Raw genomic sequence first — 18,889 nt, 5'->3', positions numbered from 1 at the left:
GTATGAGTGGAGCACAGTGAGAAAAAGTGAGTGGAAGGCCCTACTATGGAGAAAGGGTTTGAGATGTTATTCCACATGTAATAGGGAGTGGTGGGAGTGTGGAGTAGAACATTTAATGACAGCAGAAGGGAAGCCTTACAAGGCTTCTGCTATGATCCCAGCTTCTAGAAAAGGGCCTAGTCATAGCAGATGCTCACTAACAGTTGTTTAAGGAATAAGTAAGCCCTCTCACAACAGTTTTGGATTTTATTTTACAGGCCCACAGTAACGAAACCATAGGGAGTGTGCGGTGGAAGATAGCCAAGCATTTGTGCTCTCCTGTGGATAATATACAGATATTTACAAATGATAGTCTGGTGGGTTTAAATAATAGCTTCTGACACTTTAGCCTGATGTGAATACTTTCCTCTTCCTTTCCTTCTCAATAATTAAGAAACTACTTTTTACAGCTGACAGTGAATAAAGATCAAAAGCTTCTTCACCAGCTGGGCTTTTCTGATGAACAAATCCTTACAGTAAAGACCTCTGGCAGTGGGACCCCCTCTGGGAGCTCAGCAGATTCCTCAACCAGCTCCAGCAGCAGCAGCAGTGGGGTTTTTAGTTCATCATATGCCATGGAGCAGGTATTGAGTGATTGCTAAATTCCTGTTTCTAAATTGAAATCAATCAATATCTTTAGCCCATATAAATTTGGATGATTATGTCCTTTTTTTTCAGACAAGTTCTGACTCTTCACAGCTATTCACTGAGAACTTCTAGGATACGGCTGGGGGATGACATATAACTTACCAGTTTTCTGAGTCACAGAACCTTCTGAAGCACCAAGTCATTCTGCCTGTCCACACTGTCCTCTAGCACAACCTTCTTCCTAGAGCATTGATTTTTCCCTCTCAGCTGGGTCATTCCATTAACATCCAAACATGTTGTGTTATTTCTGCCATTGTTTAAAAAAAAAACACAAGCTCTTCATTCACATTTCATCTTCAGCAGTCACTGGCCTAATCCTTGAAAGAGTCGTCCAAACTTGTTTTCAATTTCCTTTTTGCCATCCTCTCTCGGAGACAGTCAGGCTCGTTTCTAGTTGCCTCCTCTACCTCTGAATCCTTATCTTGATGTTTCTGTGGAATTGATGCATACAGCTGCTTCCCCTTGAAAGTGACTTTCTAGACTCTCCTGACTACCCCATCTCTGTGGTGTTCTTTTGTCTCCTTTGCTGATTCTGCTTCATCTTCCTGATATAAAGGTTTTTCCCAGGCCAGTACTTGGAGCTCTCTTCTTTCTGTTCATTCCCTTAGTAATCTCATCTAGTCCCAAAGTTTTACGTATTGCATGTTCATTGACGACTCCCCAGTTTTTAATCTTTAGCTTAAAGTCAATACGTGGTTCCTTTTATTTACTATCTCCTCTTAAATGTCTACTAGACACCCCAAGTTAAAATCCAAAAAAATTGAACTTATGATTTTCCCTTTATTACCACCTTACTCTAATGCCATTCTCTTTGTTCTGTAATCTAGCCCTGTCTCAGATAATGCCATCTTCATTTTTTTTCTAGTTCCTCGTGCCAACATTCTTAAATTCCTCCTTTTTTTCCCCCTCATACTTGCGCCCGCCAGCAAATCCTTGAGTCTACCTTTAAACTACTTCCAAAATTCAGCTACTTTTCTGTGCCTACACAGCTTTATACTAGTCTAGGCGTCCCTTGCCTGAGTGTTTCAGCAATTCCCTCAGTGGCTCAGCTCTTGCCCTTAATCCAATTGTCTCTTTCCTGAAGGGCACCCAGCAGACTCATGGTCTTACCAAACTTAAGTCAGATCATGCCACTCCTCAGCTCACAGAGTCTTTGCTGCAACCTCTGGGGCCTTGCCTGATGTCGGCTCTGGATGGTCTCTGAGGCCCTCATCCACAGCTCTCCAGCTGTACTGCCTCCCTCTTTGTGCCCACACACAGTAGGCCCTGTGTACTCGCTCCACCCTAGGCCCAGGGTATTGTTTCCAGTGCCGTCAGGCCATTCTCTCTCACTTCAGGTTTTACAGAGATACTGCCTTCTCAAGGAGCCTTCTCTCATAGTCCTACCTAAATTTTCAACCCCATTTCTGTTCCTGCACTCTTCTCATTTCCATTCCTCACTTATTTTTTCCATTACTTACTATACATTTTTTTTTCTTACCTTCTTTATTTCTCTCCTTAGTAAAATGTAAGCCCCATAAGAGCAGATTTTCCAGGGGTACAAAGCTGAATAGCACTATTCCACTGAGAGCAAGCTTCGTGTGACACAAAGATATTTAAAAGACATACGGGGATTTAATTTTCATGTTTACTGTATGTATATTTCTTTAATTCCACATGGAAGTTCTTTGTATCTTTCTGACTTATAGCATCACCTTGCCATAGATATCAAAGAACTCTTCAGGTTTAATATTATAGGGGTTTTAAAGTAATTATACTTAATATTATCAAGAATCTCAGAGTGCTATTATTATGGTTAATCAGCAATAAAATAATACACATAGCATGTTCAAGTCTGGTAATTTTAAACTTATATTTGTCATGGATATTAAAAAATCTTTCCACATATGAATAACACATTCTGTGCTGATATCTGGTTTCTTATTTCTTATAACCAGAAAATAGTGCTTTAATCACGTATCTTCTTTGCATTTATATCTACTTTGTGTTTTCTGATCTTTAGAAAAAATGGGGTAATTCTTCTTGACTTAAATTACATGTACATATGTGTGGGTATGAATGAATGTCCATATATATAATACTTAAATTCTGTGTTCAATTTACTTATGATCTCATTGGCTGCAAATGAGCTGTGATTAGCTCTCTGATGCTTTCCATTGCATTACTTACACATGACCCTTGTTTTGCCTCTCTTCAAAGCTGCCTGCCTTTTGGTGCCTTAGCCCTTTACCAGCAGGTGGCTGGGGGAAGATACCAGGTAGTGCATACTAGAGGTGATGATCACTCATTGTGATCTTCAGAGCACGTAAGCATTAAACACTGTGCTCCCCTCAAGCTTTGTAATGGCCAGCCTTTCAGAAAAGTAGTGGGGGCCGTGTTTTGTGTTTTTTGGTTTTTCTGGTTTTAAGTTTGATGAATGAAGGAGAAAATTGTTTGATAGATAGATATATATTTACATTTTGCTTTTTGTTTTCCCTCAGGAGAAATCCCTCCCTGGTGTGGTAATGGCTCTTGTATGTAATGTGTTTGACATGCTTTACCAGCTTGCCAATCTAGAGGAGCCAAGGTAAATACAAATATTCCTGAGACTTGAAAGAGAGAAAATTACGAATATTAGTTACTTTTCACTTAAAATGAATTTTACTTTATATTCCCTATTAACTAAATAACTTCTTTATTGAAACTGACTTATGTGAAAGAAATTTATATTTGAAAATTTTCAGGATAACTCTACGAGTTCGAAAGCTTCTGCTCTTGATACCCACTGATCCTGCCATTCAGGAAGCTCTTGATCAACTTGATTCTTTAGGCAGAAAGGTATGTGTGTCTTCGACAGTTATTTAACTAGCATATGAATCATGATTCAGTAAAACCACAACTTAAAATCACAGTAAGGCCATATGATGCCATCTTTCCCTAGTATTTTGTCTTCTTTTGAGAAATACTTTTGCCATAAATAGAAATAGAAACTTAATGTTGGTGTTTAAAGTATCCAGATGGAGTCAATAATGAGATAACATTTTAGATCCAGAAGAGGCTTTAATGTCATCCAGTTTTCCTCCCTCGTAGTATATAATAGGAAACTGAAGCTCAGAAAGGTGGAAGTTGCTTGTTCATGATCAGACTCTGGTTTTGACTTAGTTGAAATGTTTTTCTTCTGTCACGATGCCTCTCTGGATCTAATTGTTGCATGTCTGAGTGGTTTGCATAAATAGATTTTCATTTTCTTCACAAGTGATATTTAAAATTCACTTTGTTTAATTTTTAGAATGTTGTTTCTTAGAAGATTTATATGGAGGAAGGAAAACTTTTTATTCATCATATTGTTCAATTATGTTTTCAAAATAAATTCATTTAGACCAAAATGGTTAGAACAGTTTTTGTATTTTATATTTTAGTGGTTAAAATTTAGATCAGCTTAATCCTGTCATCTTTGGCTTAGGTTGTAATTTGAGAGTGAAGTGAACTAATGTAATTAGAAAGTATAGCACTAGTATTAGCTAAAAAGAAATTCTCAAGATTACTACTTAAGCAGTCTTATGATTTCATTGTTAATATGTAAACATTCACTTTTTAAACATGGAAATAAATTTAAATGACCTTGTTAGTATTGCTTAGAATGCATTTTAAAAAGTATTCATGTAGTATTTGAGTATCATTGTACATTTAGAATTTGTATGGGGAACTTTGAGGTTTTGTTGATAATTACAGAGTAGTGTGGTTTTATGAAGCTAATTGTTTAGAAAAGTTTTACTAATTTGCCTTCTATTAAGAGAAAAAATATTAGAATATGCACTGAGATGTTTAATTTGTGCTTTACAACATGTATTTTTCCCCCAAATTCTTTAAAACTAGAAGACATTGTTGTCTGAATCAAGTTCTCAGTCTTCAAAATCTCCATCCCTCTCTTCAAAACAACAGCATCAGCCAAGTGCCAGTTCAATCTTAGAAAGTCTGTTTCGATCTTTTGCTCCAGGAATGTCCACCTTCAGAGTGCTTTACAACTTGGAAGTAAGAAACCTCATTTGTTTTCATTTCATTTTGACAGATCCATTTTGGTTTATAGATTCATGCTTTCAGATGCAAGAAATGTTTGAAGATTAGTTTGTGGAGGCAAAAAGTTTTCACTGTTTTGATTTATACCTATCTTCATTTTACCCTTGTAAAACACCATCTAAATAAATAATAAGAAATATTTTTGTTAAATAGGTCATTGCCTTCCTCTGGAAGCTTTGCAAACCTATATGATATGAATTATCTTCAGCCTTCTTGACTAAATACATCCTAATATTTTTAAGTCTATTGTAATTTGTTGACATCAATCAAGATTAATGAGGAATTGATCAGGAAGCACATTAACATTATTATTTCAAGACTTAAAAACCTTAGAAGAACTAGAAAAAGCAATTACTTTTAATCCTATATTTATTAATTTATATTCCTATCTAAATGAGAGCACCTAGAAAAACAGAATGATCCAGCAGTGAACTCTAGCTTATCATCAGCCACCTAGATTACATCATCTCAGAACCAAAACACTGTAATAATGAAATATCTCCAGTATAATTTTGAAACTTCACAGTTAAGTATGAAGTGCTCTGATAGGTGTGTTTTGCTTTTAGATACACCAAATATTTGGAAAGCCTAACCCTTCAGAAAGCACTTTTGCTGTTACCCAAAAGGTTGATTTCCTGCAATTTGCTTGTGAACTTATTTTTGCCCACCAGGAAACTTCAAAGTGGATATTCCAAACACACATTCCTTTGAAGAAACCTGTCGTCTTCAGTAAATGTTTGCCCACTAAGCTGGGGAGTGTGTGTGTGTAGATAAAGAACTGTAATTTCAGGAAGAGCAGAGGGCTCCCGTCTACGCAGTACATCATCTGAGACTGAGGAGCCCATTTCCCAAAATCTTTTTTAAAAAATCCTACATTAGAAATCTAAGTTCATAAAAGCAAATTTTTTAAGACTAGAGAAATATCTTTAATTGTATCTAGTTTAAAACTGAGGCAATAAGAGATTTAAATTTTAAGATTTAAATGCTTTAATCATAACAGTTGAATGAGCTATTGATTACTGAGCACTTATGCTGGTACTTGCACTAAACTTAAACTTGCAACTTAATTCAGACAATTCTCTGGTGATCATAATTATCATCCTCCTTTAGGTGATGAGAAAACTGAGGTAGCTCTTTGGGAAATGGGCTCCTCAGAATGTCTGCTGTCTTTTCAGTTTGTAGCTAGGGAAACTATAATGTGAACTGAGTTTATTGTCTTGTATTGTAGTATGATTATTTGTATAAAATTCTTCTCTGCCCTACCACAACATTCATTTAAGCTTTCTGGGGGTACGTATTGCAGAATTGGAGTGGGGACCTGTGTATTAGAGTGCCACGCATCTGGATTTGAATTCTAATCATGTGGCTTTGAGTAAGAGGTCACTTAACTTCTCTGGTCTTAGTCCTCTCACCTTTAAAATAAAATACACATCTTAGGCATTAGAGACGTTCAGTGAACAGGAACTAGAGTCATTAGGGAGCTCATCTTGCATCTTTAACATCGGGGCTGTTTCATAAAACTTTGGTTTATGTGCTTTTTAAAGTACCTGTCCAGCACATGACACAGGGTTATCTATTCTTATATAAGCATGAAGGCCTAAGATTGTCACATTTACCTATTTCGTGTAAAGAAGAGTGTGTTAGCTTTCTTCACAACAGAAAGATTTTTATTCCAAATTAAATAGAATGGAAAATGTGGTTTTGTGAAACATGAGCCCCCATGTACTTCTGAAGGGATAGCTAGTATATGACATTTAAACAGATTTTGCCTGAATGTTTTTTTTTTTTTCTTTTTTTTTAAATAGTTTTTATGTTGTAGACAGACACAATACCTTTACTTTATTTGTTTTTGTGTGGTGCTGAGGATTGAACCCGGTACCTCACACATGCAAGGCAAACGCTCTACCATCTGAGCTATAACCCCAGTCCCCTGAATGTTTTGCTTAGTAATTTCTGCATACATATTGGAATGGTTAATTGTGTTTGTCTGTTTCTAGGTTCTGAGCTCCAAACTCATGCCAACAGCTGATGATGACATGGCAAGAAGTTGTGCTAAATCCTTCTGTGAGAATTTCCTCAGAGCAGGAGGTTTGAGGTATGTGAGTTATAGAAAATGAGTACAGTTGTAATAGCTAATTTTCCCTGCAAAGCCTTGCTTATTCCTGCAAGGTATTGTGTGAAGCATTATGAGAGTTATCAGAAGAAATGATGTTTAAGTCTCTTAGAATATTTTTGATTCATTTTAAAACTTTCATTTATTTGAAAAATGTACAGAAGCACATCTCTTTCCCCACTGGTAGTGGGGAAAATTCTTAAGAATAATAGAAATGCAGAGGCTCTGGTTCTTTTGAGTCTTTTATCTGTTTGAAGTAAGGTGAATTTCATTCTCAATAAATCTATACTGTGCAAAGCATTAGTGCTGAGGATGCAGTGATAAATTAAACATTAACCCTGCCCTTGAGAGGCTCATGGTTTAAGAGTGACAGCTAGCTGGCCATCTTATAAGTATTAAAATAAAGGCATATAAAAAGTTATGGGGGGTGGAGAACAAGAAAGTAGTGGTTAAATTTTCTAGGTTAATAAGGTTAGGAAGTGCTTTGCACAAAGTGACCTTTGATCTGGGAATTGTGAAATGAGTAGAAATTTCCTTGATAGAAGAGGAGGGAAAGGGTACTAGAAGGCAGGGTGGAGGGCAGTGTGAGTGAAAACATGACGATGTGTCACCTATTACACTAAGACCTGAGCAAAGGATAAGAGATAAAGGTCCTCTGGACGAGGAATGAAGACCAACTTGAAGCTTGAGCAAAGAGTGGCTGCAGGAATTCCTATGTAGTGGTCTGGTGAGGAAAGGAAGCTGAGCAAGAACCTTGCGGAGATAAAAGGGCATGAGAAACAGGGAAATGTGGGCTAACCAGGCATTGCAGAAGGACTGGCACACAAGGGCTTATTCAACAGTAATGTGTTCTTAGTAAAAATTCATTTCAAATTACCCAGCCCTCTGTAGGTTTGTGATAATAAAGGTATTGTACTTTGGCTTATCTGTATCTGTTTGTTAATTCACATTGCAGGCATTGTTTTATGTCCAGGAAATAGAGCAGTGAATAAGTTAGTCAAAATCCATGCCTCCATGAAACTTGCACTCTGGAGAGGGAGATAAACAACAAACAAATAAGTAAAAGTACACATCGGGGTAATAAGATCTGTAGAAAGAAATAAAAGAAGGAAGCTGGGATGTAGAGGGTGATAATTTTTAGCAGTGAGGGTTAGGAAAAACTTCATAAAGACATGAAGGAGATGAAGGGATAAGGCCTCCTTAGGGGAGGGGTCTCCAGAGGAGCAGCCAAGGCACACCCCTTGCATGGGGACCTTACCTACCTGATGCCAGTAGAGTCCAGAGCAATTGGGGCTGAGTGAGTGAGGCAGACAACATTAAGTTACACAGATGCCAGAGATCAGGGTATATAGAACCTTACAGGCTACTCTGCAGACTCTGCTTTCTTTTCCTGTAGGAAGCCATTGCTGGATTTTGTGTAGTAGAGGAGCATGGTCTATTACCACTCTGGTTGATCATTTGAGGATACATTAGAAGGTAGAGGGGAAGGAGTGGGCAGGGAGAATTTTGAAGCTTTACCATTAGTATTTGGGTGTAGTGAATATTGGAAAACATGTTGACCAAATACACCAATTCTAGATATATTTTTAAATTGATAGTTCCACTAGTACCAAAATAGCAATTGTTCAGGAACTCAGACCATTCATGAGAATGAGAACTATTTGAACACTGCGTCTTGGGTATCTGGCTAAATCAAGAGTCTAATTTTGATGGATTCATGAGAGTTTTATTTATCATAGGAAACTATTGGGTAGAAATATGCATTGTTCATTTATACGTAAGAATTTTTGTAGAAACTTAGTAACTAAGAATTTTTATAAGCCTTTGCATTCATTATTTTAAAAACTGTCTATGAAAAAAAAATAGAAATTTTAATATACTACCTTTTTTCTTTTCTTTGAAGTTTGGTTGTAAATGTCATGCAGAGGGATTCCATTCCATCAGAAGTGGACTATGAGACAAGGCAAGGTGTTTATTCCATCTGTCTACAACTTGCAAGGTATGTAAATGTATTGTATTAGTCTCACAAGACAATACTTGACTTTATTTTTCTTCCCAAATCAGATCATTTTTAATATTAAATGACCTTGAATAAGTCCAGCTTTTTCCTTTTAAGATTTTTACTTGTTGGACAAACAATGCCCACATTATTAGATGAAGACCTCACCAAAGATGGCATAGAAGCACTTTCTTCTCGCCCATTCCGAAATGTCAGCCGGCAGACAAGCAGACAGATGTCCTTATGTGGTACCCCAGAAAAGTCATCCTACCGACAGTTGTCAGTATCGGATCGGTCATCTATTAGAGTTGAGGAAATCATCCCTGCTGCTCGAGTTGCAATACAAGTGAGTGGTGTATTCAAAAAGTATTAAACACCTAATCCTTAAAGGCCCTGCCTAGAAGATGGACCGTGTAGATATGGAAGTGTTTAAAATGTGAATATTGCTTTCAAGGAATTTATGTCAAGAAAGAGACCAGTAGTGCAAAAATAACTTGGAAGGTAGAGTGTAGTAAAAGCAAGTGTAGTAAAAGCAGAGTGTTCTGTGGGCCTTCATAGTGGAATAATTTCCTTCATCTGTGCCATCATGGGTAATTTTTTTCTGGATTTAGCATGTGTGCTAAATCCTGCAGGCTAGATGGGGATTTTATATATTTATATATTTTATATATATAAGAGAGAGAGAGAGAGAGAGAAGTATTTGGAGAGGTGGAGAGAGGAGATCTGTTTAAGTAAAAGGGAGAGTGTGAGCAAAGTTAAAGACAAAAGCAGGTCATGTGATAGTTTACAGAGGCCAAAGCATAGCGTGTGGGAAAGGAAAATAGTAAAAACCAAATTGGGCTAGGCATAGCAGCATTCCTATAATCCCAGCTGCTTAGGAGACTGAGGCAGGAGGACTGCAAATTTGAGGCCAGCCCAGCAACTTAGACCCTGTCTCAAAGTAAAATTTGAAAAAAGAAGAGGTGGGGGGAAATTGGTGAAGGCCATTTGAAGCTAGAGCCTGAAGAGCAGGCTCTGTTTTATAATAACAGATACTAAAAGTCTGAACAGAGTGATAGCATGAAGAAGGCTGTCTTCTTGTATGCTGTTAGAGGGAAAAGAGTCTCACAAAGTCGAGGCCAGTAAGAAGGTATACAAGTCAGTAGAATATGCTCGTACTGCACTACCTTTCCTAATAACACTCTTTCCACACTTCTTTAGACTATGGAAGTAAGTGATTTCACTTCTACCGTGGCTTGTTTTATGAGATTGTCATGGGCTGCTGCTGCAGGACGACTTGACCTGGTTGGGAGTAGCCAGCCAATTAAAGAAAGTAATTCTCTGTTTCCTGCTGGAATTCGAAACAGACTCAGCAGTTCAGGTACTGATTTTTACAAGGAATAGTAATTAGAACACTGAATAAGAAATAGCTGTAAGAATCATCTATGTGTAGAGGTGTCAAGAGTCACAAAGAGAGCCTTTTGCTTTTGAGCATGAGTAAAAATTGAGCAGGCTTAATATTTGTGCACTATATGTGCCATGCTTTCTTCAGAAGAAAAGACATTTGTAAGTACATAGAGTATAAAAATGCAAGAGGGCCAGAAATTGTGATAGTAACACAAATTCATCTAGAATTTTCTGACCTGGAAAACAGTTCTTTCCTTGGTTTGGTGGGTTTTTTTTTTTTTTTTTTTTTTTGGTGGGGGGGGCTTACCCCCCATATTTTTTAATTGGTACATTACAATTCACACACAATAATGGAGTTCATTGTTATATATTCGTATACGCACACAATATAACAATGTAGTTTGGTCAATATCATTGACCTCCCCTTTCCCTTCCCTCCTCCCTTCTCTGATTTCCTTCTCTGCTCTGCTGGTCTCCATTCTATTTTCATGAGGTTACTCCCTACCTTTCCCTACCTATCTCTCCTAGTTTCCACATGTGAAAGAAAACATAACCACCTTTGACCACCATTTTAACTGGAGTAAGATAAAATCTCAGTAGTTTTGATATACATTTTTATACTTGCAAAAGATATTGAATATTTTCCTTGTATTTGTTGGCCATCTGTATTTTGTGTTTTGAAAAGTGTGTATTTAGTTCATTTGCCCATTTATTTGGGTTGCTTTTTTGGTGGGGATTTTGTTTTGTTTTATTTTGTTTTTGAATTATTTATATAATCTGGATGTTAATCGTCTGTTGGAAGAATAGGTAGCAAAGGTTTTTCTCTCATTCTGTAGATTCTCTCTTCATGCTCTGGTTTCCTTTGCTGTGCAGAAGCTTTTTAATATGATGCCATCTGTTGGGTTGTTTTTGTTTTTTTTTTTAATACAATTTTATTTCCTAGCTTTATTTGCTTTTTCTGCTTTATGTGTTTATAAATACTTCAATAATAGAAATAAATTTATGACATACAAATAAAATATAAAATATAAAAATGTTAAGTTTACAATATTTTTAGGATTTTCATGTATGAGTAATCCTTCAAGATCAAGTTACAAGATATGGAACATTTTTAATATCACAGGAAGGTATCCCTCATGCTCCAAAATTGCACTGTTCTTACTTCTATCACCTGAAATCAGTTTTGCCTTGTGAACTATTGCAAATGTGTTTTAAGACAAAATAGGGTGTTTCAAATATGGTGATTGAATCTGTTTAGACATAAGTGCTCTCTTGATGTATTTAATGTCGCATGAGAATTCTGGATCATGTATTCAAAGAATATTAAAATTGCACAGTTCCTATAGAATCCATAGTAAACTCGAGCTTGCCTACTTTTAGGAAGCAATTGCAGCTCTGGAAGTGAAGGAGAACCTGTAGCCCTGCATGCAGGAATCTGCGTCCGACAGCAGTCTGTGTCCACCAAAGACTCACTGATTGCTGGAGAGGCTTTGTCTCTTCTTGTTACATGCCTGCAGCTTCGGAGCCAGCAGCTGGGTAGGAGGCTTCTTTGTGATTAATTTCTTTCAGGGAAAGGCCAGGATTCTAGTAGAAATTGTTTACTTTGCTTATAGACAAGGTGCTACTAATAGAAATGAAAGGAGGGGGAAAGTTGGCATGTGGAACAGTTAAGGATGGTACTAGAATAGTTCATTCTGAAGAAGTGTTTATTGAGCAAGATTTTATATGGGCAGTATGTCTGCCCTTCTGGAGCTTACTGTCCAGCTGAGGAATTAAGAAAACCCAAATTACTAGTTCATATACTATGTAATTAAGATTACGTATGAATCCCTGATAATGACTTATTACAAATTACAAAACTTTTAATATATTTTCCCTTTCATCTTTATTGTTGGCTTTGGAGGACTGAGCTAACACTAACCATTCTTTAACATTTTAGCACTTAGGGCTGAGCCCTTCATTGTTTATGCTTTGTCAGCATTCATTTCTTTGGAAATCTCATCCAGTTTCATAGCCATAAATTCCATCTACATGATGACAACCATCAGCACCTCAATTTGGATCTGTGACCTGAACCACTCCCCTGCCATCTCCACTGGGATAGCAGATAGACATCCTAAGCATTCTGTCTAGAACAGAACTGATCATACCCATATCACTGAAGCATTTTCCCAACATAAAGGTAGTTTTACCCTGCTAGTTCCTCTGACCACAAACCTTGGAATCACCCTTGATTGCCTTTTTTCACACCCTAGTTTCCGTTGGTTGGCTTATCATCCTTCCAGCTATACCTGGATTGCACCCCTTCTCCACCTTCACTGAAGCTCTTCTGATCTGCCATCACTTCTTACTTGCCTTGTAATAGTGCCTAACCAATCTCCTTGCTTCTGTCCTTGTAATAACCAGGGTAGACCTCCTAATACTATGTCACTCCTCTCTCAAAGCCTCCAAGTGGCTTCTCAGTTCACCCAGAGTAAAAGCCAGATCTTTACTTCAAGGTCCATTGCAGTCTACCCACTGATACTCTGTTCTTTCACCTTCTCCTGCTCTCCCCCTCAGTCCTTGGGTACCTTACTTTTCCCCAATACCAAAGACACCTTCCTGCCTGCTTCAGGGTTCTTACACTGGCTGTTCCCTCTTTCTGGTATGTTCTTTCTCATCTCTGCACATGGTTCTCTTTTCCCCATCTCCTGTAAGCCCTTGCTTTAATTTCATCTTGGTGAGACATTCCCTGACAACATTTTTTTAAAAAAAAATTATACTCTTCCCCTTTCCCTAGCACTGCCTTGACCCCTAACCTTTTTTTTTCTATACCGTTTATCTCTTTATAACATATAATTATCATGTTTATTGCCATCATCCTCCAACTAGATTGTAAGCTCCATGAAGACCCTTTGTGCATTTTGTTCCCTGCTGAATCTTCAGTACCCAAATACTGCCTGATGTGCAGTAGACCCTCAATACGTAAATATTCTGGCATGAAATCTTAACTGTACTTTTAAACATGGTACCAACACAAAGAAGCCCTAGTCTTGACTATTCTTACCAGTTTCACACTTCTGTAGAGTTGGGGATCAGTATGTATTTTGTATAAAACTTAATTAGGTATGCCAGGGATAAAGGTAATTGAGATAAATACACAGAAAATGATAGAAATTTATGAAAAATTAAAGTAGTGTCTAAAATGGTTTTCTCTGAGCAAGAATGCTTTTGAATGTTTATATGTGAGAAATATAAGTCATTAAAATCTATGCCATATGCTTAATTTGATTTTCTTAGAATTCTTTAGAAATATTTTCAAATCAAGATTTTAAAAAATTGAAAATATAACTTCCCTGCAAACTTTTGTCTTTTATCATATGTGATTTTATTTTTGGCACATTTTATAGTTACCAGTATTAATAGTTTATCAAGAGGAGACATTTATTCTTAAACTGGTGTGTGCACACTGAGATACAAAGATTACTAAAATATGGCTCTTTCCCTTGAGTACCTTAAAAATTTATACGGTAAATGAACAGACATGGAAGCAGTTGTAGAAGTTCCTGAATTTTGATTACATGTAGAAAGAAGAGATGAATTTCTGCTTAAGTTGCATTTAAGAAATTACTCAAAATTTAAAAAAATTTTTGAAAATGCATTAACTAATTTAGTTCCTTTTCCCCCTTAATTTTCCTTATTCTTATCATTAGCATCTTTCTATAACTTGCCCTGTGTTGCTGATTTTATCATCGATATTCTGCTTGGATCACCAAGTGCTGAAGTAAGGATTTTTTGCATTCCTTATTTAAAAAAAGAAAGAAAGAAAGAACTTTGTTCTTTTGGGGGTGGGGGCTGTCATGGATACCTTGACACTGGGGAATACAAAGGGAATGGCACTTAGTCCTCACAGGGAAAGTGGTAGACCACTCTGAAGGAAATGTGACTATTAGAACTATACCACCCTCCTCTCTGCTACCCCTTCCATGTCCCACTAGAAATTGAGACTTGCATTATAATTAATGTTTTTTTTATGACAACCAAAATGTTACAGCCAGTGTGCAGCACCTATAATTTATAAGGGCAGCTGACATTAAGCATCAATATGTGGTTCAAAATCAGGAAGACCACCTTCAAGCCATGAACTTTCATTGGATGTTAAAATTCTGACTTTCTTACATGACTTCAAAAATTAAACACTTAAAGAAGAATAGTTGTGCTTTTGTTTTTGTGTTTTTCTTTTTTGTATTTTTGTTTACATTAAATTAAACCTATTGGTTCTAGGAAGATAGTAGGATAATTTGGGGAATCAGTTCCCAAAGCACATTTATAATTAGCCTGTTTACTCAGTGGATTCTTTACTATTAAAAATTGAAACATGGCGGGGCTGGGGTTGTGGCTCAGCAATAGAGCACTCGCCTCGCATGTGCGAGACCCTGGGTTCAATCCTCAGCACCACATAAAAAAATAAATTAGTGAAATAAAGGTGTTGGGTCTAACCACAACTAAAAAACAAATACTTAAAAAAAAAAATTAAAACATGGATATCTTACTCTAGTATTTTCAGTAACATGAATGAATAAATAGTGTGGACTTAGGAGGAATCACTTTTTAAGCAGTCTTTAAATGTTGTCTGACATGTCCTTTGCCACTAATCACATGATTTCAGATCCGCCGGGTTGCCTGTGATCAACTGTACACTCTTAGTCAGACAGACACTTCAGCTCATCCAGATGTGCAGAAGCCAAATCAATTTCTTCTAGGTGTCATTCTCACAGCTCAGCTGCCTCTTTGGTCCCCGACTAGCATTATGAGAGGAGTCAATCAGAGGTATGTAATAAAGATGAAAAATCTCATATTAACCAAAAACAGTGGATGAATTTTATATATATTTATATATATATATATATATATGTATATATCTCCCCTAAAATTTATAGTGCATAATGAGATAACGAAAGAACGTCTCCTTTCTTCTTCTGACATACGTTCCCAAAGGGGGGCACTTGTGTTTTTCTTCCCATGCAGGACAGGATAATTAAATACCGTATGGCTTTCTCCTTCATCACCCCCAACTCCCAGCCCATCCTATTTGGTCTACCCATCTCAGAGAAAAAGAGGTGTCACCTGGTTTGTGTGACTAAAGTTGTTTAAACCAGGTCACTGTGTGAAGGTCACACTGGTCCTATACCCTGCACCTCAATTTCTTGGCTCAGATCCTTTATGGCCCCATGACTAAAGGTAGCTGGGGTATCCTGCTAGCTTTCTATCTTGGCTTTATATGTGCCTAAGCATGTAAGAAAGTTTGTGTTAATGTTCATAAGGTTACTTAGGTAGGTCTGTTCTGCCTGTCCCATCTTCCCTCTGCAGGCTGGCCTGCAATGATTGAGGCTATTTCCTTCATCTGGTCCCAGGAAAGGAAGTAGAAGGTCCACGTTGACTTCAAGCTTATGCCACTTTATTCACCTCAGCTTTATCAGTGAACCCCTGCCATTGGGCTTGTAAAATATGGAGATTTGTGAAATCAGTGTCTACTTTCATTGTACATATATTTTATAATTAGAGCCCTGAAAGAAAAGAGGCATTAGGGCAATGTAAACCCTTTTTCCCCACACCCTTGCCAACACTTCTTGTTGTTTGTGTACTTAATAGCTGCCATTCTGACTGGAGTGAGATGAAATCTTAGAGCAGTTTTGATTTGCATTTCTCTAATTGCTAGAGATGTTGAACATTTTTTCATATGTTTGTTGATTGATGGTACATCATCTTCTGAGAAGTGTCTGTTCAGTTCCTTGGCCCATTTATTGATTGGGTTGTTTTTTTGGTGTTAAGATTTTTGAGTTCTTTGTATACCCTAGAGATTAGTGCTCTATCTGATGTGCATAAAATTTGCTCCCATGCTGTAGGCTCTCTCTTCACCTCACTGAGTGTTTCCTTTGCTGAGAAGAGTCTCTTAAGTTTGCATACATCCCACTTATTGATTCTTGATTTTATGTCTTGCGCTATAGGAGTCTTGTTAAGGAAGTTGGGACCTAATGAAGATTTGGTCTACTTTTTCTTCTATTAGGCACAGGATCTCTGGTCTAATTCCTAGGTCCTTGATCCACTTTGAGTTGAGTTTTGTGCAAGGTGACAGATAGGGGCTTAATTTCATTTTGTTGCATATGGACTTCCAGTTTTCCCAGCACTGTCTGTTGAAGAGGCTATCTTTTCTCCACTATATGTTTTTGGCACCTTTGTCTAGTATGAGGTAACTATGTTTATGTGGGTTTGTCTCTATGTCCTCTGTTCTGTACCATTGGTCTACAAGTCTATTTTGGCGCTAATACCATGCCATTTTGTTACTATTGTAGTATAGTTTAAGATCTTGTATAGTGATGCCACCTGTTTCACTCTTCTTGCTAAGGATTGCTTTGGCTATTCTGGATCTCCTATTTTTCCAGATGAATTTCATGATTGCTTTTTTTATTTCTATGAGGAATGTCATTGGGATTGCATTGAATCTGTATAATGCTTTTGGTAGTATAGTCATTTTGACAGTATTAATTCTGCCTATCCAAGAACAAGGGAGATCTTTCCATCTTCTAAGGTCTTTTAAATTTCTTTGGCATTATGTAGTTTTTATTGTAGAGGTCTTTGACCTCTTTCATTGATTCCCAAGTCTTTTTTTTTTTTTTTAAGGCTATGGTACATGGGGTAATTTTTCTAGTTTCTCTTTCAGAGGATTTGTCACTGATGTACAGAAATGCCTTTGATTTATGGGTGTTGATTTTTATGTCTTGCTTCTTTGCTGAATTCATTAATTAGTTTTAGAAGTTTTCTGGTGGAATTTTTTGGATCATTTAGGTATAGAATTATGTTGTCAGAAAATAGTAATAGTTTTGAGTTCTTCTTTTCCTGTCAGCATTTTTTAAATTTCTTTCATCCCTCTAATTGCTCTGGCTAGATCTTCAAAAAGTATGTCAAATACAAGTGGTAAAAGAGGGCATCCCTGTCTTGTTCCAGTTTTTAGAGGGAATGCTTTCAGTGTTTTTCCACTTAGAATGATGTTGGCCTTGGGCCTAGCATAGATAGCTTTTACAATCCTGAGATATGTTTCCATTATCCTTAGTTTTTCTAGTGTTTTGTACATGAAGGGGTGCTGTATTTTTTCAAATGCTTTTTCTGCATCTATTGAGATGATCAAATGATTCTTTATCTGTTTAACTTGTGTATATCATCCTGATTCAGTTTGGGCAAATCATGACTAGAAATTTGTTGATGCCTTTAATACTTTCTATTTTATTGGAGTACAAATTTTCAAAATAAGTTCTAATTATCTTCTGTAATTCTGTAGTGTCCGTCGTGATATTTCCTTTTTCATCATGGATGTTAGTAATTTGAGTTTGAGTTTTCTCCCTCCTTCTCTTCATTAGCATGCCTAAGGGTTTATCAATTTTATTTACTTTTTCAAAGCACCATCTTTTTGTTTTGTCAGTTTTTTTCAATTCTTTGTTTTGTTTCAATTTCGTTGATTTCAGTTCTGATTTTAATTATTTCCTGTCTTCTACTGCTTTGGTGTTGATTTGTTCTTTTTCTGGGGTTTTGAGATGTAGTGTTAGGCCATTTATTTGTTGACTTTTCCTTCTTTTAAAGAATGAACTCCATGTAATGAACTTTCCTCTTAGTACTACCTTCGTAGTGTCTCAGAGATTTTGATATGTCGTATCTATGTTCTCATTTAACTCAAAGAATTTTTAAATCTCCTCTTTGATGTCTTCTGCAATCCATTGTTCATCAGTAGCATATTATTTAGTCTCCAGGTGTAGGAATAGCTTCTATTTTTTTTTAATCATTGATTTCTAATTTCTTTCCATTATGAAAGAATGGAAAGATAGAATGTAGGGTAGTATCTCTATTTTTGGTATTTGCTAATAGTTGATTTGTGGCATAATATATGGTCTGTTTTAGAGAAAGATCCATGTGCTGCTGGGAAGAAAGTGTATTCACTACTTGAAGGATGAAGTATTCTATATATGTCATTTAAGTGTAAGATATTGATTGTATTATTGAGTTCTGTAGTTTCTTTGTTCAGCTTTTCTTTGGAAGATCTATGCAGTGGTGAAAGAGGTGTGTTAGTCACCCAAAATTATTGTGCTGTGGTCTATTTGACACTTGAACTTGAGAAGAGTTTGTTTGATGAACATAGATGCTCCATTGTTTGAGCATGTATATTTATAATCATTATGTCTTGTTGATGTATGGTTCCTTTAAGCAGTATGAAATGTCCTTCTTTATCCCTTTTGATTAACTTTGGCTTGAAGTCTACTTTATTTGATGTGAGGATGGAAACCCCTGCTTGTTTTCACAGTCCATGTAAGTGGTATGTTTCTTTCTAGGAGTCTCTTGAAGGCAGCATATTGTTGGGTCTTTTTTTTTTTTTTTTTAAATCTTCCAGTCTATGTCTTTTGATTGGTGAATTTAAGCCATTAACATTCAGAGTTATTATTTAGACATGATTTGTATTTCTGGCCATTTTTGTTTATTTTTGGTATTTGACTTGATTTCTCCTTTGATTGGTTTTTCCTTTAGTGTAATACCCCCCCCCCTTTGCTGATTTTCATTGTTTTTTCAATTTCCTCCTCATGGAATATTTTGCCAAGGATGTTCAGTAGTGCAGGCTTTCTAGT

General features: G+C 36.6%; 1 protein-coding gene across 4 annotated transcripts in view; it reads left to right on the top strand.

Annotated features, from left to right (window-relative positions):
* Positions 1–18,889, top strand: part of Usp24 (ubiquitin specific peptidase 24) — a 134,270-nt gene that overhangs the window by 64,139 nt on the left and 51,242 nt on the right. For 3 of the 4 annotated variants that reach the window (XM_058581498.1, XM_046451068.2, XM_058581497.1), the window contains 12 exons: positions 258–356; positions 450–623; positions 3,168–3,253; positions 3,411–3,504; positions 4,543–4,698; positions 6,741–6,838; positions 8,760–8,855; positions 8,973–9,201; positions 10,056–10,215; positions 11,622–11,777; positions 13,934–14,004; positions 14,890–15,050. In XM_058581498.1, the coding sequence (XP_058437481.1) occupies positions 258–356; positions 450–623; positions 3,168–3,253; positions 3,411–3,504; positions 4,543–4,698; positions 6,741–6,838; positions 8,760–8,855; positions 8,973–9,201; positions 10,056–10,215; positions 11,622–11,777; positions 13,934–14,004; positions 14,890–15,050 (1,580 nt within the window). The remainder of the gene's footprint in view (positions 1–257; positions 357–449; positions 624–3,167; positions 3,254–3,410; positions 3,505–4,542; positions 4,699–6,740; positions 6,839–8,759; positions 8,856–8,972; positions 9,202–10,055; positions 10,216–11,621; positions 11,778–13,933; positions 14,005–14,889; positions 15,051–18,889) is intronic. The other variant, XM_058581499.1, reaches the window with a different exon arrangement.

Source organism: Marmota monax, unplaced genomic scaffold (assembly GCF_021218885.2).
Source record: "Marmota monax isolate L192 unplaced genomic scaffold, Marmota_monax_Labrador192_F-V1.1 WCK01_AAM20220418_F8-fsc00023, whole genome shotgun sequence".
Taxonomy (NCBI): Eukaryota; Metazoa; Chordata; class Mammalia; order Rodentia; family Sciuridae; genus Marmota; species Marmota monax.
Note: the sequence above shows the minus strand (reverse complement) of the source record. Positions and strands in the feature narration are given on the sequence as shown.